This window comes from Nomascus leucogenys, chromosome 9 (assembly GCF_006542625.1).
Source record: "Nomascus leucogenys isolate Asia chromosome 9, Asia_NLE_v1, whole genome shotgun sequence".
NCBI lineage: Eukaryota > Metazoa > Chordata > Mammalia > Primates > Hylobatidae > Nomascus > Nomascus leucogenys.
This window is the reverse complement of record NC_044389.1, coordinates 18,626,398-18,651,606: the sequence shown is the minus strand read 5'-3', so window position 1 is coordinate 18,651,606 and position 25,209 is coordinate 18,626,398. Positions and strand designations below refer to the sequence as shown.

The following is a 25,209-nucleotide window of genomic DNA, read 5'->3' as shown; positions in this document are numbered from 1 at the left end:
GCAAGAATTCAACTTCTAAAATGGCCATATCATAAAATAAAGAACTAAGAAATTACTACTATTTTAACAATTTTATATATTTAGGAATAGTAATTATCCTAATGAAGAGAAACATAAGAAAGTAATTTCCTATGATTAAAACATAATTATGGAAGTATGAAAACATATAATTAATATTGATGTATTTAACATAAAATGAGAATATTGTAATTTTTCTATAATCTTTCAAAAAAACATAAAATTAAAGCATAAACCATTCATAAAAGTAGTGTATTTTTCAAACATAGCATCTTGGAGTCTCTGAAATGGGCTACTCCAGCTTTTAAAATTTGATATATATTTTGCTATTTTCATAATTCTTTTAAAAAGTGTGTGTGTATATATATGTATAAAATATAGAAACTGTATGGGGAAAGTCATTCCTATTAACTTGGGAAAATAATATATTACTATCTTATGGTAAATTTTATGACATTTATGATGCAAGTGAAGGGGGAGAAATGGCACACAGATGGATTTAGAGAAAAATGGCTGGAGAAGAGGAATGAAGAATGAGCTCACAGAATGAGAAGAAACTGTTCTCCAAACAGACAACTGTAATCATTAGATACAAGGAATTAGGAGAATTTCCTCCCAATGCCCCATTCCTAGGGCTGACAAAGAGAAGACATTCTTTCTTTCTCTTCCTGGAATTAGTTTCAGCCTCCATGATATTCTGGGAAGATGGTTTTGAAACAGTGTCAAGAACATTCTTAAACTTTCGCTGATGGTAAAATGTTACCAAACAGGACACAATATGACAAGGATTAAGAAAACCTGAAAAAAAATGTTTAATATGGAAACCACAGGTTATTCCAGTTTTGTCTAGCAATAAAGCAAAACGTGTAGAAACAAAAAGGATTATAATAGTTGCAATAACAAAATAATAAAATATAATCAAATAGTTAAATAAAATAATGACAAAGTATTAATAATATTTATTAAGACAAATTTTCTGTATCATCAGATTTAATACATTATCAGTCTTACATACATTTCAGATATCATTAAGAAAGAAAAAATTATTTGGTTAAGTTGTAACATGAGGCTAAGACACTGCTGATAGTAAAGTGCATCTCGGTTCTAGAGATGTTAAAAATGTGAGGGAGTAAAAAAGGAGTCTTAGAGTTGACAAAATTAGGCAGTCCGTCAGAGACAGAATCCTGGGCTTGTAAAATCTGCTTTAAGTGAGTGATTCAAAAAGAGAATTTTGTTATTTTTGGTGTCCTTAGGAAAGGTGTGTCTAAATTCAAAAGCCAGAAATCTCATTGGCTAAAACGCCAAAGATGTTCTCACTGAAAATAATAATTATCCACCTTTAATCTCTTATAACATCTTGCTAAACATTGTTATGCTTATGTTATTAATCAGAGCAGGAAGTCATCCAGCCTCTCCTTATTGCTTTAGGATGTTAAACAGATTGACTATAATATCTAGGAGGAGAACTTACTGTAAATCTATCACTATAATGAAAACCGAATGCTACAGTTCCACATTGTTCTGATACTTGTGTCACTGACTTGCACTGGTAACTGTTGTACTTGATATACATAAAAAGCCCCAAAATACCATACATAATTATTATTCAAAAGAAAAATATTATGCATAGAGGCCTGTTAGGCATCAAATACATTGAATGGAATCTGAAATTTAAGATGATAGTCTGAAGCCAGACTACAATTATTTCCAAAGCGTGGACTCTGCAGATAATGAGAAAGGCATTCAGAATGGTTTATCAACACCTTGCTGCGTGCATGGTGTGCTCCCTGCCCACTGTAAAGAATGATGAAGACAGCATCAGAGTCAAGACCTGTTCCATCCTGATAGGATATAATGTCCATTATCTTGTGGCACAGAATGTTAACATGGATCTCTGAATGCTGAAAGATGCCAAATGGAGTGCAAAGTCTCTAGATACTGATCAGAAGTTTGTGGCACAATCATTCTGAAAACATAATAGGTTTTAAACATTTGCCAAAGCCACAAATTTGGCTTGTGGGCTTTTGATTTCTGGCCCAGGCTTGTGGAAGCACTGAGAAGCTCTGTTTGGCATACAGTTTGCCTTCCTGTAGAGGTGGTTGATTATTCCATAGTTGTGACTTGATTATTCATGCATTCAACATTTATTGAGCACTTTTTAAATATTCAAGAATATGTGCTAAATGCCACAGATACTGGTGTTAAAGGTCAAAGACCCTGACCTCAAGGAGCTCACAATTTTGTAGATAAAATAGAAAAATAAGCAATTGAGGACAATATATATAGACATTTATATTAAGGGGAATTTTGAGAGCACAGTGAAGCAGCATTAGAGGCAAATATAAGTTAACTATAGTTTCCAGAATCATGGGATACACAAACTGGATATTTGGGAACTAACTGGAGCTAGCCTGGGGAAGGTGGGAGTGAGGAGTGGGGCATTACAAGTAAGGGAAATACCTATATGCAGCCTAGAGTTTTGAGATACAGTGGAGCTGTGAGGCCACTGCTGTGGGTGGCACCAGTAGAATCTACATCTTTTAGAAGCTTCTACTGCATTGCAAGGCAATTGTGCTTTATTTCAGAGACAGGGAGATAGAGAGGGGATGATGTCAAAAATTTAAGCAGACGATGGTACAATCATACTTGTACTTTATAGTGATCACATTTCTATAGAAATGTAGAGAGTGATTGTGAAAAGAGAAGTCAATAGTAGTGAGAGCAGATGAGACATGATGAGGGTTGAATTAAGGTCACAGCAATAAGGATGGCACCTTAGATCCATTTCTAAGAGAGAAATGATGAGATCTAATGACTAATTAGGATACTGGCAATAGTAGCAAATAAGATGATAACTCCTAGAACTATGGCTTGGATGACCTGGATGATAATACCATTCACTGAGAGGAGAGTTTTGGCAGGGATGGGGGTGGCGCAGATCAGCACGGGTGGAGAGAGGAAGGTTATCGTTATTTGGAATTGTGGAATGATGCCTGTATTAGTCCATTTTCACTCTGCTAATAAAGATATACCCTAGACTGGGTGATTTATATAGGAAAAAGGTTTAATTAACTCACAGTTCCACATGGCTGGGGAGGTCTTGCAATCATGGCAGGAGGTAAGGAGGAACAAGTCCTGTCTTACATGGATGGCAGCAGGCAAAGAGAGAGCTTGTGCAGGGAAAGTCCCCCTAATAAAACCATCAGATCTTGTGAGACTTATTCACTATCACAAGAACAGCACAGGAAAGACCTGCCCCCATGATTCAATTACCTCCCACCGGGTCCATCCCACAACACCTGGGAATTCAAGATGGGATTTGGATGGGGACACAGCCAATGCCTGTGAGATAACTCAATGCCATTGAGATATCAATGCCTGTGAGATAACTGAAGAAGACATTCTAGACAGTATCAGAAGGATGATCTGGGCCAGACGCAGTGGCTCATGCCTGTAATCCCAGCACTTTGGGAGGCTGAGGCAGGCGGATCACTTGAGGTCAGGAGTTTGAGACCAGCCTGACCAACATGGTGAAACCCCATCTCTACTAAAAATACAAAAATTAGCCGAGCATGGTGGCATGTGCCTGTAGTCCCAGCTACTTGGAAGGCTGAGGCATGAGAATTGCTTGAACCTGGGAGGCAGAGGTTGCAGCGAGCCAAGATAGCACCACTGGTGACAAAGTGAAATGAGTGAGACTCCATCTTAGAAAAAAAAAAAAAAAAAGAAAAGAAAAGAAGGGTGACCTGGTCTGGAGGTACAGAATGCTAATGTATATCTACATTTGCTTATGTGAAAACGTTACAGGGAAAAAATCTTTCTGACTTCTGTTAGAATGATCACCTGTTTCTCTACCTATAGTCTCTTCTCAACTACAAATAGATAAACCAAACATTTTTTTTTCCCAATGCACCTTTAATCCCATGGCTTTTGCTGAAACTTGGCATTTATTCAATGCAACCACTTTCCACACAATCCTCTTTAAAGAGTTCTTATCTCCATGATTCCTAAGGCCAAGAGGGAAGATTGGCTTTCTTGCTAAAATCACTGTTCCTATGAGTCCACTGGTGGGACATTTAACTTCAGTTTTAAAAGGATGGTTTCATTGGGTGGACAAGGGGGAAAAAGCATTCCAGACAGAGATCAGTGTGTACAAAAACTTTGAGTAGTAGAGGTATATGGTAGGTTTGAGGAAAAGCAAACAGTCTGGTATGACATATGACTAGCATGTAGAGTGATAACAGAATTTTAATAGGAAATAAAACAAAATATTAAAAAGGTTGAAATAAGTTTTCACTTTACTCGAATGCAGTTAGAAGCCATTGGAATTGTATGGACCATGCTTTTGGAATTTCGTGAGCTTCTTATTCTCAGTCACCTTCATCTTTATTCCACTGCAGCCATACATTGATCCAATTTCAAGTTAGACCCTGGCGTCATTCAAACCTGCTTTACAACCGAAATTATCACCACATCCTGAGGCTTCTCATTTCCTTGCTACTATTGAACTTTTAGCAGGACCTCTGTCGCCTGACCTTTCCGTACCCATACTCTGTCTCACTCCTTCTCTATCTTGACATCTCCCCAACAATCATGGACTTCATGAGAAGCATCTCAGGGATGTGTCCGTCATTGCTCTCTAAACATTCTTGTTTTTGACCTTCAACTTTCCAGTACTGGAAAGCCCCATTTTCTACCTTCTTCTGCTCTAGCTATAAGGCTATTAATCCACTTCAAATATTTATTACCTAATTTTAGCTATATATTTACTATTGCTCTGTGGCTTTTTCTACATTAATTGTTGATTTTTTTTAATGGTATTTGACATGCTGGCTGCTCCAAATTTTTCCAGTCTCTATATTTTATACTCCCAGTAATGTCATTTATATTTAGTGATAAGTGAATTTAAGGTTATTCTAAATTCTCTTTTAGAGTTGTCTTTGCTTCCAGTCACTTTTCAAACATTTTTTATTCTACCTACCCTGAAGAATTAAGGATGGAATGCAGGAAATGACAAACATACTATAGTAATACCTACCATTGATGTAGCATTTACTGTATCCAGCCTCGTTGTTAGTAGTGACAGAACTGAGCTCAGTCCTGCATGGTCTACCTAAAAAATTTATGTTCTTTCCACTCTTCCATGACCTTAGTTATGCCAAGTAAAATAACCATGGAAAATCTCATTCACAGACTGTTAGAAATAGCTAAGCCTCAAAGAGCAAGCCATTTACCTAGAAACAAGTGCTGTTGCAAAAGTTTCCACTTTTACGAACATAAATTTAATGTTTAAGTTTTTTATTTTTAAAAAAACAATCAAATTTAATATGCTAGCTTCTCTTTTAAGTTGGTTATTTGTTGAATATAGTAACAGTTGTAAATAATAGACGGTGTTAGAATATCCTGCTGCATTTTCTGTCAAGAAAAATGGGCACAAATCAATTGAACTACTACTGACTTCTGAGTTTTTTGAAAATCTTTTAATATCATTTTAATATATAATTTATTATTTGGGGTTAGAAACACAGAAATAAAGATGGATAAGTATAGATATTCCTCCTTTTGTGTCTTTTAAAGCCTGTATGGAAATGCAATTATTGTATATCAAATACTATTTGACATTTGTTATTGCATATAATATATTTGATATTGTATATCAAATACTATTTGACAAATATTAAATTTGACACTTAAGAAAATAGTTTGTTATTTAAATACTACTACAACTTGTATAAATCATAAACTTATTTTGCTTAGCAAATAATACCTACTAATTTTGGGGGGATAAGTACAATTTTTTTAATGTAACATTACCTTAAAATGAAGTGTTAATAGCTTTTAATGATGCCATTAATTACATTAAGTCATCAGTTTTTGTATTTAAAGGTAGTATTTTACAAAAAGAAAAATTAAGATAAAAATGTCTATGCAAAATGAGCACTTAGATCAATAATTGCACATTATATTTGTACGATAGATTTTTTTGTGGAAAAAGGTGTTTTTTCTCTAGCAAATACTTAGTATGTATCAGGTACTGTTATAAGTTCTTTCGAACACATTTAATTAGAATAAGAGTCCTTTGAGATAATAACCACTATTGTCTTTTTCACGTGAGGAAGCTGAAACGTGGAAAGGCTGAGAAGCTTGCCCAAGGTCATACAGCTAATAAGTGGCTGTGCCAGGATCCCGACTCAACTGTCTGGCTTTGGAGTCTGAGCTCTTACCCACTGTTCTCTCTGCTCCTTTACTAAATTAAGTGTTTAAAAATAATGGAAAAACATCGACCAGCCACTTTTAGGCTTCCAACAAAAGTGCAGTTAACAATAAACTTTGTTCTAAAAATGACTTATTTGTTTTCACGACTAAACATCACAAGCTGTTGTATGCAATAATTCTTTGTAACAGCTGCTCTGCCTTGTGCAACTTCCCACAAGCACACCAAAAGTTAATATCAATTACAATTAAGGGGGAAAATTATTTTGGGTAACAGAACATTTGACAAGTGCTCTGGTAAACAAAGCATTGTCAAATTGCTAAATTATGAACACTATGCTAAAACTTTTTCTGTTTTTTCTGTGCTGACTTTTTTAAAAGGTGTAAACTGTGAATTGGAAATTGATGAATGTTGGTCCCAGCCTTGTTTAAATGGTGCAACTTGTCAGGATGCTCTGGGGGCCTATTTCTGCAACTGTGCCCCTGGATTCCTAGGGGATCACTGTGAACTCAACATCGATGAGTGTGCCAGTCAACCGTGCCTCCATGGAGGGCTGTGTGTGGATGGAGAAAACAGGTACATTTTCTCTGGCATTGGGTGATTGGCTTAGAACTCCCTGACCAAGAACTATTTTACCACTCTGTTGAATTTAGAGCTCTCACATTCTCGGCTTAAAATTTGGGGTGTAACTTTATACTTTAACCGATGAAAACATTCAGATTTCACTAAAAAGGGTATTCTTGGAGACCATCTGTCTCAAGAGGGAAGATTTTACAAGTCATTCTTGTAATAGTTTAGAACTGCTTATCCTATGGAAAATGGCCAATTTTTCAATTCCATGAAATAAACCTGTTGTAGATAAGAAAGGTGCAAAAACAAAGCTAGAGATTATTATATATGTGTATGTAAGTTTGTATCTATATGTCAAGGATATAAATCAGATGCCAGCAATAAATCCTTTTAAAATGTTATATAAACCGTGTTGGAAAGGGCAGTGATACTTAATTACTTATATCTTGAATTAATTTCCATGTGTTCAGGGAATTGGGTGAATATTTTTGAGAAAGCATAATGGTGAGAAACAGCCATGTGATTCTGCTTCAAATTGAAGTCTATCATTGGCTTTCAGGCAAAATGGAACAGCAATAAATTACATCTCAATATGATGAATATAATAAATGTGTGCAACAGTAATGGAGCCCATATAAAACATTTTTAAAAGAACTTTCTAATACTTATTTAAGCCACAACACCAAAGAACTTTCTAATCTTTATTTAAGCCACGATACTGAGTTACCAAATGCATAACAATTTTTAACAAGATTAACACTTAAAATTATCTTGTTTGATCCTTCAACAGCTCAGTGGAAGGCAAGATGAGTATTTATGTTTCCATATACAACAAGGAGTCTAAAGTTTAGGGAAGTGAGAAGACACCCACAAGTTCACACAATTAATTCTTTGCAAAAGGAAGACCAGAATGGTTTTCCTTTATTTAGTAAATAAGACATAATTTATCCCAAATCTAATTTCAAAGTGAATCGGAGTCAAAAGGAGAGCAATAAAAGGCACATATGCTTCAAAAATTTGCAACAAAATAATGCCTTTTTTTTTTTTTTTTTTTGAGATGGAGCCTTGCTGTGTCACCCAGGCTGGAGTGCAGTGGTGTGATCTTGGTTCACTGCAACCTCCGCCTCCCGGTTCAAGCAATTCTCCTGCCTCAGTCTCCCGAGTAGCTGGTATTACATATGCCCACCACCATGCCTGGCTAATTTTGGTATTTTTAGTAGAGATAGGGTTTCACCATGTTGGCGAGGCTGGTCTTGAACTCCTGAAAGCAGGTGATCCACCCGCCTCCACCTCCCAAAGTGTTGGGATTACAGGCATGAGCCACTGCACCTGGCCCTCAAATTTTAATAGAACAATGTGGTTGTACATTCTTTTTAAAATATAACTTTTAATTACATTCCATGTCTTGTCTTTGACTTTTAGTTGTACCCCAATAATGCTCTAGGGGCGTAAATCTACATTCCTGGAGACAGGTAACTGGCCAACACAGAGACAGACAGGTCACAATGGAAGTTTCCACACAAGGCCTCCTAGAGGAAAAGGAGGCTTACCCCTCCAGACTTCACTGTTTCCAGAAAGCATCAGGACAGAAATGACACAACATTTTGATTCCAATGGAAATGTAAACAAAACAAGGCTGAAACTTTGCTATCTTTTATTCTCCTCATTTGAATATGCCATGAATAATTTCCCTATTGTACCATTATCTCTTATTGCCTAAATGTTGAGATGATAGTCATAAGATCAATCCAATACAACCTGACTTTATTTTCCCACAAAAATTTAAAATGCTTGCTATGAGCTATATTGGAAAATCAGAACTGAAAAAGAAAAAAAAAAAAAAAAGAACTTCTTGCAGACCAAAGGAATTATGCAAATGGAGCTTCTAATTCCGTGAGGTCCACTAGTCAGCCAGCCAAGCCCTTTGAGCACAGGGTTCTTGTCACTAATGTTTTACCTATACTAGATTTTTAGTAGGTATTTTTAATTGAACAAATGGAATACTGAATAGATTTCTAACAACACATGTGAAGATTATAGTCACTTATAATACTTGCTTTGGTGATAAAAACATACACAGCCATAGTGAAGAGGACTCTACCTGCCTTATAAATTCATAGATATTCTTTTCCCAAGACCCTCGTTTTGCCTAAGCTGAGTGTGCAGGTCCATTTTTTACAATACTAAATCCTTGAGGACACCCCCGCCTAAATTAAAAGTCTCCTCTTAATAAAATCAACAACTTTCTTCATTAGATTTGTATTTTGGGGCTATTTGATAATTCCAGTCAATCCGTTAATAATTAGAAACAGTAAGGCTTAAATATTCTTGCAATCTAAAAATAAGAGAACATCATAAGTCACCATTCATTTAATAAAGGCTTTTCCTGAGTTTTTCATAATTTATGGTTTCATTTTTCATATGGAACCTTATTAATGGGCTCTCTGTATAACAGAGTGCCATGATGGTATAAATCATTCTCTACCAACTTAAAAAATATTAACAATTTCATTAAGTGCTATTTAGTAGCAACATATTTAGTACCTTCAGCTATGTGGGATACTGTGTCTATTCTTTATATGCATACTTAATTGTCACAATAACCTTGTAACATAGGTACTATATTCAATTTATGAATGAAGAAACTGAAGTAAATAGTCATGGTTTGCATGAAGCTGTACTTTAAATTTTCTAAAGATAATAAGACATTAATACGGAAATAGATCATGCATTCAGTCCTGTATAGATAATTCCCCAGAGTTTCTGAGGTAGTAAGACTATGCCATGGGTCTTGGGTTGATGGACAGATGAAGAAACAGTATAAAGATACCTGATCTCAAAATGACCAAGAGTTGACATGAAAATTTCATTTACTTTCCAGATATAGCTGTAACTGCACGGGTAGTGGATTCACAGGGACACACTGTGAGACCTTGATGCCTCTTTGTTGGTCAAAACCTTGTTACAATAATGCTACATGTGAGGACAGTGTTGACAATTACACTTGTCACTGCTGGCCTGGTGAGTGACAAAATACCTTCCACCAATTATTTTTCATTTGTTTAGAATAAACATATCGCTTATAGCAAATGACATGAAAAATTGTTGTTGTTAAATGTTTTAAATCAATTATTTCTTGTAGCTTTTATTGTTTAGTTTTATTCTTCAGTGCTCACACATATTTACTGCTATACTAAATATTGTCTAAAGTAGGTTACCAAGCTGCCCAATGCTCATAACCCTCTAGAGGAAAAGAGGGGAAAAATCAATGGAAAGATGAAATTCAGCATGATCTTCATGGAGAAAAATTCACTGGAAGATGCTCTCTTTTCTTCCAAGATGTTCTCTTACATGGCAGGAATATATAGAAACCCATGAAATAATGTTAAACTATTAGGAACTTGTATTCTCTTAGGCACTTGCAATGTAACAAGTTATATTTGTTAATATAATAAACAGTTAATTATCTATAAACCATAACTAAAGTTTACATATAGAGGATAATTAGACTTGAGTGTAGAGGTGATACAAGAATCAATAGAAAACAGTATGTAACATTTGTGTTACATTACAGGCCATAGGCAAATATTGATGCTAATTTTGGGAAACAAACTGCCTGACATACAGCTTTGCATTGCATAACAACATTTTGGTCAATGACGGACCACATGTACAACCGTGGTCCTGTAAGATTACAATGGAGCTGAACAATTCCTACTGCCTAGTGATGTCATGGCTGTCTTAATATTGTAGTATCACTCACTATCCTTGGGATTGTGGTGGTCCTTCAGGAAGTATTCCAAAAGAAGGCATTCTTATCATAGGAGATGACAGCTTCATGTGTGTTATTGCTGCTGAAGACATTTCAGTGGGACAAGATGTGGAGGTAGAAGACAGTGATATTTATGATCCTGACTCCATGTAGGACTAGACTATGGTGTGTGTTTGGTTCTTAATTTTTAATAAAAAGTTTAAAAGCTTAAAAATTCAAAATAGAATAAGATGTAAAGAAATTATTTATTATTTATTTATTTATTTATTTATTTATATTTTTTGAAACTGAGTCTCTCTCTGTCGCCCAGGCTGGAGTGCAGTGGCATGATCTCCGCTCACTATAAGCTCCGCCTACTGGGTTCACACCATTCTCCTGCCTCAGCCTCCCGAGTAGCTGGGACTACAGGCGCCCGCCACCATGCCCGGCTAATTTTTTGTATTTTTAGTAGAGACAGGTTTCATTGTGTTAGCCAGGATGGTCTCAATCTCCTGACCTCGTGATCCGCCCGCCTCAGCCTCCCAAAGTGCTGGGATTACAGGCATAAGCCACTGCGCCTGGCCCATAAAGAAATTATTTTATACAGCTGTACATGTGTTTGTGATTTAAGCTAAGCATTATTTAAGAGCCAAAAGATTTACAAATTTGAAAAATTTATAAAGTAAAAAAGTTCTAGTACACTAAGGTTAGTTTTTTATTTCAGACGGAAAATTTTCTAATAAACCTAGAGTAGCCTAAGCATACAGTATTTATAAAATCTACAGTAGTATACATGATTTTATCTATGTCTCTTAGACAGTAGGATATCTTTCAACCAGAAGCTACTACTGATTAGATTGACTAGTCTCCACGTTTCCTTTCCACCCACAAGATTATCATTTTCTTAGACAATAAAGTTAGTGGGGAGAGAGAGCCAGATGATCAGTAAGCTTATAAAACTAGGCCTTGAGTAATCATAAGTGTATCATTTTTTTCCCAGTAAATAAAGCAAGAAGAGATAGGAGATGCTGTTGCAGGCTTTCACATTCATTCATTACTCATTGACACTCAGAGCAACTTCCAGACCTCCAAGCTCTATTCATGTTAGTACCCTACACAGGTGTACCACTAAAAAAATCTTTTATACTGTGTTTTTATTGTACCTTTTGTATGTTTAAGTGTGTTTAGATACACAAATACCATTGTGTTTCAATTGCCTACAGTATTCAGTACAGTAACATGCTGTACAGGTTTGTAGCCTAGCAGCAATAGACTATACCCTACAGCCTAGGTGTGTAGTAAGCTATAACATGTAGGTCTGTATAAGTACACTCTATGGTGTTCACACCATGATGAAATTGTGTAATGACTTATTTCTCAGAGCAAATGTTTGTCTTTAAGTGATGCATGACTCTATTTTTTAAACGCTAATTCTCATTAGGATTTTTTGACAAAAATAAAAGATACAGCATCTCCTATCTCTTCTTGCTTTATTTGCTGGGAAAAAAATGATAAACTTATGATTACTCGAGGCCTAGTTTTATAAGTTTACTGATCATCTGGCTCTCTCTCCCCACTAACTTTATTGTCTAAGAAAATGATAATCTTGTGGGTGGAAAGGAAACGTGGAGACTAGTCAATCTAATCAGTAGTAGCTTCTGGCTGAAAGATATCCTATTGTCTAAGAGACATTTAACATCTTTGGTTAAATATATTTTATAGGAAAAAGAAATGAAAATATAAAAGGAAGTTTGGAATGCTGTGGCTTGGAAATCTATATATGTTATGGCTTCCCACTTGCAGATAATAAATGAGGAATATTTGCTAACCTTTGGTCATCAACTTGACTTAAAACTGAAAATTTTCCAAACTATGTAGTTTCATGTTCTTGTCACCAACCAACACTCATGAAAGATCTCTGTCCAGAAGCAGAGTGTGGAGTGGATGGTTTAGGAGTAGGATATGTTTCCTGTTTATTAACTGAGTGAACTTGGGTGAGTTTCCTCTTCATCTTTAAGTTCCTCATCTGCAAAAGAGGGATAAAAATACTTTACTTGTAGTATTATTATGAAAAGTAAAATTGTAAAAATAGAGCCTTGCACATATTAAGCACTCAAAAAAGGGCAACTATGTAGCAAGTTCTATACCATGAGGTGGAAATTATGTAGGAGGGTGGGAGTTTGTAATGGAGTCAGGCAGTTAAGAACACCTACCTCAAGAAACCCAGTTAGTACATGTTCCATTCATTCATGGATTCAAGCATTTAAGCCACATGGATTTCAGTGGCTAATACAATAGGGATCTGGGAATATAAAAGGTATCGTCCCTTCCTCCAAGGAGCCTAAATTCCAGTAGTGAGACATATGTCAAAATGTATATAGTACAATTTTTGGTACAATAAGAGGCTATAATAAATTCTGTAAAAATGAATAGAGAAGTAGTACAGGGATAGCTTGATCAAAGAGGCACCATTTTAGATAAGCTAAAGATGACTAAGTTCTATAAATGTACTCACTAGCTGTGTGACTTGGGACAAATTACTGCTCTGAGCCGCTGTTTCCTCATTTATAATATCCACAGGACAGAGCTGTTTCAGAGATAAATCCAGTAATGTATATAAAACTCCTGGCTTATCCTGGACCATAGTAAGCACTAAATAAAAGTTAAATAAGTATCAAAATTAGGAAGTTGTGTAGTCCATTACTTATTTAAGAAATGAAGAACGGAAGGAGAAGAAGAAAGAAAGGTGGCAGGCACACATAGAAAAGAGCATATCTGGCTGGGCACCTTGGTTCACACTTGTAATGCCAGCACTTTGGGAGACCAAAGCAGGCAGATCACTTGAGGTCAGGAGTTTTGAGACCAGCCTGGCTAACGTGGTGAAACCCCATCTCTACTAAAAATACAAAAAAAAAAAAAAAAAAAATTAGCCGTGTGTGGCGGTGCACGCCTGTAGTCCCAGCTACTCAGGAGACTGAGGCAGGAGAATCGCTTGAACCCAGGAGGCAGAGGTTGCGGTGAGCCGAGATCGCGCCACTGCACTCCAGCCTGTACACCAGGGTGAAAGGGTGAGTTCGCAAAAAAAAAAAAAAAAAAAGAAAAAAGAAAAGAGAAGAAAAGAGCATGTCCAATTGTGGAACTTTGAGTGATTGCAAAAATACTGGCCTGTGTAGGGCTGGAGGTAGAAACATGGAACTGGGGAGCAGGACTAAAGCCAGATCACAAAACTCCATATCTGCCCTGCCAACTATGGGGCAGAGAAATAACAAAATTTGCTTTGTTAATTTCAAAAGAGATCCCTGGCTTCGTGGCAGATGATCAATGAAAATAAAACTAAAGGCAGGGAAATCTAGTGAGAAGATTCCTAGGTAGTTTGAAGAGATGAGCCTGTTTGCTAGAATGAAGACAATAGTGATTGGGGTTGGGGCGGGGGGTAGTCCTGGGAGTCCCATAGGAGATGGAAATGATGTGGGGAGTGAGAAAAGGGCACAGGTTTAGGACAGTTCTGCCTTCTGGGTTTCCGCCTTGAGTTACTGCATGGATAGTAATTTTGCCTAGATAGAACATCCTGAATACCCTTGTAACCTATCTTGCTGTTGTATACAAAGATAAAAGTTAACACTACAAACTACTCTATATCTGAGAAAAGGAGACCACTTCTTCAGATCATGACTCCACTGCCACAGAACACAATGGCAAGAATCCACTGCTATAATTGCCTAGGGTCCTCATTTCAGAAGTAATTAATAATTACAAGAAGTGTCAGTCACCTTAAATGCTTACCTTAAAAGGTTTCCTGATGCCCAGATGTGATTGTAATTGTTAACAAACAAATATAAGAACCCCGGGGATGTGACTCAGTATCATGTTGTTTATTTGTTCGGAGTTTTATAGAAAAACTTGTTAAAACTATTGAATACAGCCTTGACTGAAGGAGTCTATTTATATACATGGTTAAAGAAAGCAGCAAATAAAATCCCCACAGGGCCTCAGTGGTGGGGATAGGACTGGCAAGACTATAAATCAGAACCTTCCTAATGTTCACGATTGGAATGAGATAATGCATGAGCCAGAAAAGCCAAAAAAGGATTTATGATGATTCTAAATTACTCCCTAACCTGGCTTATATGTGTCTCGAGTCTTAGCATGAGAAGAAAATTGAAAATAGTCCAGCCTTTCTTCAATAAGTCCATTGTGGCACAACAAATACCAGTTAATAAAAACTTACTGTAAAAACTATTATTTAATGTATTTGAAGAACCTTAAGTATGAAATAATATTCAAAAGGTAGACATTCAAGTTTAAGAGACTCTGAATGATCTTTGTTGGGGTGGGGGGTCACTATAAAGGATTGTCGGGTCTTGATCTGACATGTTCTTTTAGTTTCCTTTTTTTTTTTTTAACTTTTTGACTCTAAGTTTCTTCTTCAGATTGTTGAGAAAGGCCCCAAGGGTCTTTTTGTAAAAAATATATTACACTGTTGAGCTGCAGAATTTATGTTGTGATTATGATTTAACATATGATCTCATGTAGGTGTTTATTAAAATTAATACAAAATGAGCAATCACATTATAATCTCATTATTTGCTTATTAATAGTCAATTCCCTGGTTTATGTGCTAAACTAGGATTATAATCTAAATTGTTATTTTCAATTTTTGAGTAGTACTAGTGATTGAAGGTCTACTGCTTACATATTGCTCAGTCCTGGAGTGGTAAATAAAATGAACACAGTCTCTGTTTTGTGAAGCACACAGCCTGCTGAGGGAGGAAACCATATACACAAATCAATATATATTTAAAATTACAATGAGAGCAATGAAAGAAAAGAATTGGGTGGCATGAGAAAATAAGGGGATCTTATTTACATCCGTCCATGATGGAAAGTTATTCTGAGAAAGCAATACAAGATAAAGTCTGAAAACTGAGTAAGAGTTAGCCAAGAAAACACTTGAAGGAGAGTTTTCTAGAAGAGAGAAAAACATCACGAAGGCTGGGGGAATGCAGGGAGTTTTTAAAGTTATATTAAGGATGTTGAATTCCTTTCTATGTGAAAGGGGAAGTTGTTGAATGATTTTAAAGTAAAGACATACTATGATTTAGTTTACAAGTTTTATAATTCTCGACTGTAAATTCTGTTTCCAAAACATTTCTCAGCAGAGTTAAATGATATTGCAAAGGCCCTTAGGCAACTGTGAAGTTGAATTGTGTTTCTTTAAAAATATGAGGCCTAGCGTGGTGGCTCACCCCTGTAATCCTAGCAGTTTGGGAGGCCAAGGCGGGTGGATCATCTAAGGTCAGGAGCTCGAGACCAGCCTGGCCAACATGGTGAAACTTCATCTCTACTAAACATGCAAAAATTAGCCAGGCATGGTCGCACGTGCCTGTAATCCCAGCCACTTGGGAGGCTGAGGCAGGAGAATCACTTGAACCCAGCAGGTGGAGGCTGCAGTGAGCCAAGATCACACCAATGCCCTCTACCCTTGGCAACAGAGACTCCGTCTCAAAAATATATAAATAAATAAATAAATCATAAAAAATAAAAAAAACTTTAGACATTTCTTTTAAAATGTTACAAAACAGTTGATGTTATCCTATTGACCATCAGTGTTATATTTGCATCCTACTAAATTTACATTTTGGGGCCAGCAGTATACACAGTATATAAATACTTTTATAAATCAATATGAAAAACAGCCTAATGAAAAACCAGGAAAAAATATGAAATGGTAAAAAAAAAAAAAATACCCCCAAAATGTTCAGCTCAATATTAACTGGGGAAAATGTAAACGAAAGTTTGACAGTGAGATACTATATTTTAGCCAACCAGCTGGTGAAAATTTTTATATTTGGTGATAGCAAACGTTGGCAAACGTTTGGAGCAACACTCACAATCATCCACTGCTGGTAATGTGCAAATGGTACAACTGAATTAGAGATGTTTGGCAGTTTTTATTAAAATTAAAAATGTACATTACTTATGACCCAGAAATTCCACCCCTAGGCATAAACTCTAGGGTTAAACTGAAACACTTAGACAAACAGCCATGTATAATTGTGTCCGGAATTGGTGGGTTGTTGGTCTCACTGACTTCAAGAATGAAGCCGCGGACCCTCGCGGTGAGTGATACAGTTGTTAAAGATGGTGTGTCTGGAGTCTGTTCCTTCTGATGTTCGGACGTGTCCGGAGTTTCTTACTTCTGGTGGGTTCGTGGTCTCGCTGGCTTCAACAGTGAAGCTGCAGACCTTCGCAGTGAGTGTTACAGCTCCTAAGATGGTGCGTCTGGAGTTGTTCATTCCTCCTGGTGGGTTCGTGGTCTGGCTGGCCTCAGGAGTGAAGCTGCAGACCTTCACGGTATTACAGCTCATAAAGGCAGTGTGGACCCAAAAAGTGAGCAGCAGCAACATTTATTGCAAAGAGTGAAAGAACAAACCTTCCACAACGGGGATAGGGGACCTGAGTGGGTTGCCACTGCTGGCTGGAGCAGCCTGCTTTTATTCCTTTATCTGGCCCCACCCACATCCTGCTGATTGGTCCACTTTACAGAGAGCTGATTGGTCTGTTTTACAGAGAGCTGATTGGTCCGTTTTGACAGGGTGCCAATTGATGCATTTACAATCCCTGAGCTAGACAGAAAAGTTCTCCAAGGCCCCACAGAGCACTGATTGTTGCATTTACAAACCTTGAGCTAGACACAGAATGCTGATTGGTGTATTTACAATCCCTTAGCTGGACATAAAGATTCTCCAAGTCCCCACCAGATTAGCTAGATACAGAGTGCCAATTGGCGCATCCACAAACCTTGAGCTAGACACAGGGTGCTGATTGGTGTGTTTACAAACCTTGAGCTAGACACAGAGTGCTGATTGGTGTATTTACAATCCCTTAGCTAGACATAAAGATTCTTCAAGTCCCCACCAGATTAGCTAGATACAGAGTGCTGATTGGGCATCCACAAACCTTGACCTAGACACAGGGTGCTGATTGGTGCATCCACAATCCCTTAGCCAGACAGAAACGTCAAGTCCCTACTAGACTCAGGAGGCCAGATGGCTTCACGTAGTGGATCCTGCACTAGGGCCACAGGTGGAGCTGCCTGCCAGTCCTGCGCAGGGTGCCCGCACTCCTGAGCCCTTGGGCAGTCGATGGGACCGGGCACCATGGAGCAGGGGGCTGCGCTCGTTGGGGAGGCTGGGGCCGCGCAGGAGCCCTGGCGTATTGGGGGTGGCTCAGGCATGGCGGGCTGCAGGTCCTGAGCCTTGCCCCGTGGGGAGGCAGCTGAGGCCCAGCGAGAACTCAAGTGCAGCACCAGCGTGCCGGCACTGCTGCGGGATCCGGCACACCCTCCGCAGCTGCAGGCCCAGGTGCTAAGCCCCTCACTGCTCTGGGCGGCGCCAGCCAGCACTCCCAGTGCCAGGCCGCAGAGCACACGCCCACCTGGAACTTGCCCTGGCCTGCAAGCGCCACGTGCAGCCCTGATTCCCACCTGCATCTCTCCCTCCACACCTCCCCGCAGGCTGAGGGAGCCGACTCTGTCCTCAGCCAGCCCAGAGAGGGGCTTCCACAGTGCAGCGGCAGGCTGAAGGGCCCCTCAAGCGCCGCCAGAGTGGGCGCCCAGGCTGAGAAGTCTCCCAGAGCGAGCGAGGGCTGCTAGGGCTGCCAGCACACTGTCACCTTTCATAATGATATTCATTGCAACATTGCAATAGCAAAAATGTACATAAAACAAAGGTTAAACTGTAAGACAATGGTTTAAGGTATGGCACATCTATATTCTGAAATACTTGGCAGTGGTTAAAAATTATGAGTTAGATCTATATTACTAACATGGCTAGACTGCAAGGGAGTGAATAAAGCAAGTTGCTAAAGAATGCATATAATACTGTTCCAGTTATGTTAAAACATTCACATACACTAAAACTGTATATATTTCTTACAGTTGCCTGTATTTATAAAAGCAAAGAAAAAGTTCAAATAGAGAAGTTTCATTGAAATTTAATATTTTAATTCTCTATAAAGTGACAAATCATTTATGTTTTACTGTTCTTATTCCTGGTCCTAATAAAATAATCCAGCTAAGTCCATGCAAATTTAAAACAACTTCTTATTCTGTTTCATTGAAGGTTAGGAAATAAGGATCTACCTTTATTTTGAGTTTTAAAGAATTTGGTTTGGTTTTGTGGATATTTGATGATTTTTCAGCTACTGAAATATTTTTAAATACAAAATCACAAATGAAGAATATTTGAAAAATTGGAGCCTTTCATTAAAACGTTCAAGTTAAATCCAGGTTACCCTGACATCTCATTTTATTTCAAGTCTTATTAATCAAATTTTTCTTTAAAATTTTTTGGTCAAAATTATTTAAGTGATTTTACTGATACTAGTACTTGTTTCCACTAAGCCTCCTCTTACCAGATTTCCCTTACCAACTCCTTGAGGGCAGGCTCATCAACTTGTTAAATCAATGCCAGTATAGCAATCAGCCTCCTTTTAGGCAGATGCTCTACAATTCAACACCTTTGACTTAGCAGCTTCTCTGAATTTTTATCCTGCAGGATACACAGGTGCCCAGTGTGAGATCGACATCAATGAATGCAATAGTAACCCCTGCCAGTCCAATGGGGAATGTGTGGAGCTGTCCTCAGAGAAACAATATGGACACATCACTGGACTGCCTTCTTCTTTCAGCTACCATGAAGCCTCAGGTTATGTCTGTATCTGTCAGCCTGGATTCACAGGTGAGGCCAAGGAGATGGGGTATGACTTGACTTTCTGGTATTTTATGGCAGTCCATGGACTTAACCAAATGGTTTATTAGCAGGAAGAGCTGTGCTGTGTAAACTCTGTTGCTGTGGTGCAAAGGGTCCCCCTTGTGGGCATGAAAAGTATCTTGTTTCACATTTCAGAATTCCTCAAATCACGAGAGAAATATTAAAAACAGGGATAAAAGAGGTATGAAAGGGGTGACATTTTTGTATATTATACTGGGAACTGGAGTGCCTCTCAAGTTCTTTACCTTATACACAGAAAATGTTGAAATTTTTATGCTATCAAATTTGATAATGATGTTAAATTTTATGTTATTCAGATTTGCTAAAAAAGTTATTGTACTTATATTTACACTGGGAAAAATGACCTAGTCTCAAGTAATCTTCCTCAATGATTCTGTAGCTAAAGTCATTCCATATATCAAATTTAAATTACTCTTTTTTTTTTCACAACTTTCTTACCTAAAACCCAGAGGAAATTTGCATGTATGTTATCCAATGAACAGTTTTGTATTGTCTGCTTTCTGTTCCGAAAATTTTCAGAATTATTGAGGCATTCCCCAATTCATTAATGGCTAGCAATTTACCCACAATTGCATTGATATCACTGAGAAAACCAATTACAATCTAGATTTCTATCATATTTCTTTCTCAATAGATTAAGTGATGCCTCTGGAAAATATTTCAGTTGTTGAGGATTTCTGAGAAAGTAAATGAGAAATAAGAAAAGAAGGGGGTGTCTATTTACACTTAGGATTCTCTTTCAATGTTTCAGTTTTGAAGTTTAATGATCTTTGATTTGCAGCAGTGTTTGCTGCAAGGTCGATAAAAAAATGTTTATTTCCTTATTCACTGACCTTTCAAGGAGAACATACAGGAAAAAAATTCCCTCAGGTGTCAATATCAGGAAAGTGGTATTTTCCCTGAACAACTTCTGTCAGGCATGCTTTCCACCCTAGTTTAAAAAATGCATCCAAATAAATCTTGATGTGACTCAACTGATTAGATGCATGAAATAAATGTTGTAATATATCATATTTCCCAATTATGTAAGCTGCTAGAAATAAATATGAGATCTGCAAACATACAGGTCTTTCTGAAATATATTTATGTATTTACCTCACCTCTGGGGATATTTAAATTTCCTGTTTCTGTTTCTTACTATTGCCTCTTTTCAAAAATTTGTTTCTAAATTATTTGATTTTGGTCTAGTGTATGCATTTTCGTCAGCTACTTTATATTTTTCTTGGAATAAGGTGAAGGCATTATAAATTATTTTTTAAATATTGGTTTTAGGGTCATAAAGGGGTGATTCTGTGAAAGTCAAAGGACATTGCTAATATTACCTCATCAAATAAAAGGAAATGGGTGACCCCTTGAATCTGCAGATCTAAACAGGAGAGACAGTAGAATGTTCCAGAAAAGAGTTGGGCTTGATTTCTGAAGAGCTGGCAGGAATGACTATATGAGTTAAGATGTCCTGGCTGCCCCAAATCTCTGTGGCTTAATGAAATGGTTCATGTTTCACTCATGTGAATTCCAAAACTGGGTTCCCATCATCAGTTGTCCTACAAATGGCAATTCAGGGTCACAGGCTCCTCTATGTTTTTCCCCCGCTTCAAAATGTTACTTCCAAATTTGCTGTGCTCTTCTGCAGCAAGCCACTGGAGAAGGAAAGAAAATGGAGCGTGACACCTGCAGGTTTTATAGGCCAACCACTACAAGTAATGAATATCTCTTTTACCCACATTTTATTGGTCAAATTTAATCATGTAACTACATTTAACTGCAGAAAAGACTAGAAAATCTAGTCTTTCTGCGTACCTAAAATAAAGAGAAAATAAGTTTTGGAAACAGATAACCAATTTGACACAATAGCTAGAACTGGTACACTGGGGATACCAGCCTAGATCTTCTAAGTTTATCCTCCTGACTACTATGTCACATATTTTTATGTCTACGTGTTTTTCTATATTTTGTTTTTAAATAACTTTTAAAATGATAATAGTATATTTATGTGCAGTTTTAAGAAATACACGGAGGCCCATGTATGCTTTACCTAATTTTACCAATAGTACCATGTTGCAAAACTATAGTTCAGTATCAGACTTGCATATTGACATTGACAAAGTTCACATCCAGAACAATTGTCATCACAAGGATTCCACCTCTCTCCTTCCCTGTCTCCTCATCCCTTATACCTGGCAAATACTAGTCTGTTCTGCACTTGTGTAATTTTGTCATTCCAAGAATATTATATAAATGGAATCATGCAGTATGCAAAGTTTTAGAATAAGAGATTTTTTTTTTCCACTCAGCATCATTCCTTGGAGATTTATTGAGGTTGTGTGTATCAATAGTTTGTTCCTTTTCATTGCTAAGTAAAATTCGATGGTATGTATATATCAAAGGTTTTTTAACCATTCAGCCATTGAAGGGCACCTAGATTGTTTCAGTTTTCAGCTATTATGAATAAAGCTGCTAGAAACATTGTTGTACAGGCTTTTGTGTGAATATAAGTATTCACTTCTCTAAGGTAAATGCCCAGGAGTAAAATTGCTGGTTCCTATGATAGTTTCATGTTTAGTTTTCTAAGAAACTGTCAAACTGTTTTCCAGTATGTCTGTACCATTTTGCATTCCCACCAGCAATGTACGAGTGATCCAATTTCTTTGCATTCTCACCAGCATTTAATGTTATCACTGTTCTTTTAATAGTCATTTTGATAGGTATGCAGTAATATATCACTGTGGTTTTAATTTGCATTTACCTAATGCCTAGTGATGTTGAACATCTTATATGTGCTTGTTTGACATCTGTTTGTCTTTTGCAGGAAAATGTCTCCCCATGTTTTTTGCCTATTTCCTAGTTGAGTTGTTTTTATTTTTTTAACTGTTGAGTAATTTTTCACATACAGACCCTGGGCATTTTTTGTGAGGTTATACCTAAGTATTTCATTTTCTTTTGAGGGATAGTAAATAGTATTCTGTTTTTAATTCAGTTTCTACATATTCATTGTTAGTGTTGGGAAAGGCAGTATTGTGCATGTGGCCTTTCAAACCCCTGCTCAGCCACATAAGAATGGGCCTTGGGCCTAGAACACTTCCTTCCCAAGAGATAAAGCATCCTCGCAGCCCATGCTGGAGTTATCACCTTGTGTGGGAATATCTTTCCCTGTTTTAGACTCAATATGTACTCCCTTGTTCTGCTTAAACATATGTATCATATGGCACCTAGCCAGCCCCACTGCTATAACTTTCTTCTGCGGGGAGGGCAAAAGGTTCTTCTGCTGCAGCATGAAAGGGTTGCATGCTGCCAACTCCCCCGCATCTGCTGCAAGGAGGCCCTGCTGTTTATGGGGACTGACACCCACTGCATAGCTGACCTTGCTGTCTCTTCTCTACGTGAGTAAAGCATTGTTCCATCTAGTACTTGACTGTGTTGTGTTTTCCTTGGTGACTGCAATACCAAAATGCAGTGGCCAAACATGTCCAGACTTTTACTCCTGGTAATAAGCAACAGATGCCACTTGCTAAAGAGCTAGAACATAAAAATATGATTGTTTCTTGGTTGTTGATTGTGTATAGTGAGACTTTGTTTAACTCACCTGTGAGATCTAGGAATTTTCTTTTTGTAGATTCCAGGGCATTGTCTGCATGGACAATTATGCCATCTGCAAAGAGGACTGGTGTTATTTCTTCCTTTACAATACACATGCTATTTATTTTACTATGTTGAGTACGAGTTGTGAGAGCGGACATCTTGCTTCATTCACCATTTTAGAGGGAAGGCATTCAGTCTTTTAGCATTAGCTATGAATTTTTATAGATGCTCTTTTTCAAGTTAAAGTAGTTCCTCTCTACTCCTAACTTGCTAAGAGTTTTTAATCATAAATGGGTATTGCATTTGGTCAGATGCTTTTTCTGCAATTGATTTATCATGTAAGTTTCTTATTTAGCCTATTGATGTGGTAGATTGCACTGGTTCATTTTCAAATATTGAACCAGACTTGCACATCTGAAATAAATCCCACTTGGTGTATTTTTTTTCAGTTTGCTAATATTTTATAAGACTTTTTTGCTTCTAAGTTCATGAAAGTTATTGGTCTATAGTTTTCTTTCCCTCTCTCTCTTTTTTTTTTTTTTTTGTACTGTCTTTGTCTGGTTTTATAATCAAGGTAGTATTGACCTCATAAAATAAGTTGGGAGATATTTCTTAATTTTCTATTTTCTGGAAGAGAGTATGCAAAATTGATGTTAATTATTCTTTAAATATGTAGTAGACATCTTCAGGGAAATCAACTGATCCTGGAGATTCCATTTTCTGTATCTTTTGAATTGCAAATTTAATTTCAGTATAGTTATAAGACTATCAAGAACACCTATTTTCGGCAATTTGTGGATTTCAAGGGATTGGTCCTTTTTTTTCTAAAAATTGTGTATTTTGCTGTTGTTGGATGGAGTATTTCTATATATGTCAATTAGATCATGTTGGGTGATTGTATTGATCAGATCTTCTATATTGCTGATTTTTCTGTTGAACTTCTGAGCATAATGTTGCTCATAATATTGCCTTATTACTCTTTTAATGGCTGCAGAATCTGTAATGATTTATCTGTTTTATTCCTAATTTTGACTATTTATATCTTTTCTCTCCTTTTTTGTCCACCTTTTTACAGGTTTATCAATTTTATTGATTTTTTTAAAAAAATAGCTTTTGGTTTCACTGATTTTCTGTTTTCCTGTTTGCAATTTTATTGATTTCTGTTCTTTTTTTATATCCTTATTTCTGCTTGCTTTCGGTTTATTTTCTGTTTTTTTTTATTTATTTTTATTTTTCTAGCTGCTTGAGGTAGGAACTTTTATTATTGATTTAAGGCTTTTTCTCTTTTCTAATCTATAAACATTATAAATTTAGCTCTCAATACTGCTTTAGTAGCTGCATCCCACATATTTTGACATGCCATACTTCCATCTTAATACTGTTCTGTGTATTTTTAAATTTCCTTTTTGACATCCTTTTTGACCCATGGATTATTTAGAAATAAGAATTGAATTGTTTAATTTCTGTTTAGAAATTTTTCTCTTTTCTGTTATTGATTTTCAGTTTGATGCCATTATGATTAGAGAACACATTCTGTATAATTTCAAATAATTCAAATTATTTCAAATTCGTTGGGGTTTGTTTTTTGGCACGGGATATGATCTATCATGGTAAATGTTCCATGGTTGCCTGAATAAAAATTAAAAAACAACATGTGTTCTGCTATTGTTTAGAGGCGATTTCTATGTATGTCAATTATATCCCATTGACTGATGGTGTTGTTCACATTTTGTATATCCTTACTGATACAGAATAGCACTGTCTAGCAGTCCTTTTACTTGTTTAGAGGAGAGGTGTTAAAGTCCCCACCTATAATTATGGATTTGTCTGTTTCTTCTTTCAGTTCTATCAATTTTTCTTCACGTCTTTTGAGGCTCTGTTGTTTGATATATACACATTTAGGGTCATTATGTCTTCCTGGTGTGTTGATCCGTTTATCATTAGGCAATGATATTTTTTTCTCATATTCTTTTTTTGCTTTGAAATCTACTTCATTTGATATTGCTATAGCCATTCCTGCCTTTTAAAAAATTATATTTACACAGCATATATTGTTCCACCCCTATATTTCCAACCCACTTATGTCATTAAATTTGAAATGAGTTTCTTGTAAACAGTATATCAAACAGCAAATTGTTGGGTCATGCTTTTTTAATTCGTCTTGCCAATTTCTGCCTTTTAATTGGTGTATTTAGACCATTTATACAAGTAATTATTAATATTGTAGGGCTTAGCTCCATGATTTTATTATGTGTTTTCTGTTTGATTCCTTTCTTTCTCTT

The 25,209-nt window shown here is 36.8% G+C and overlaps 1 protein-coding gene across 4 annotated transcripts in view; it reads left to right on the top strand.

The window, feature by feature from the left end:
• Nucleotides 1–25,209, top strand: part of CRB1 (crumbs cell polarity complex component 1) — a 210,941-nt gene that overhangs the window by 69,742 nt on the left and 115,990 nt on the right. For 3 of the 4 annotated variants that reach the window (XM_030818696.1, XM_012501946.2, XM_012501945.2), the window contains exons 3-5: nt 6,613–6,808; nt 9,684–9,823; nt 19,112–19,294. In XM_030818696.1, coding sequence (XP_030674556.1) covers nt 6,613–6,808; nt 9,684–9,823; nt 19,112–19,294 — 519 coding nt within the window. The remainder of the gene's footprint in view (nt 1–6,612; nt 6,809–9,683; nt 9,824–19,111; nt 19,295–25,209) is intronic. The other variant, XM_003264508.2, reaches the window with a different exon arrangement.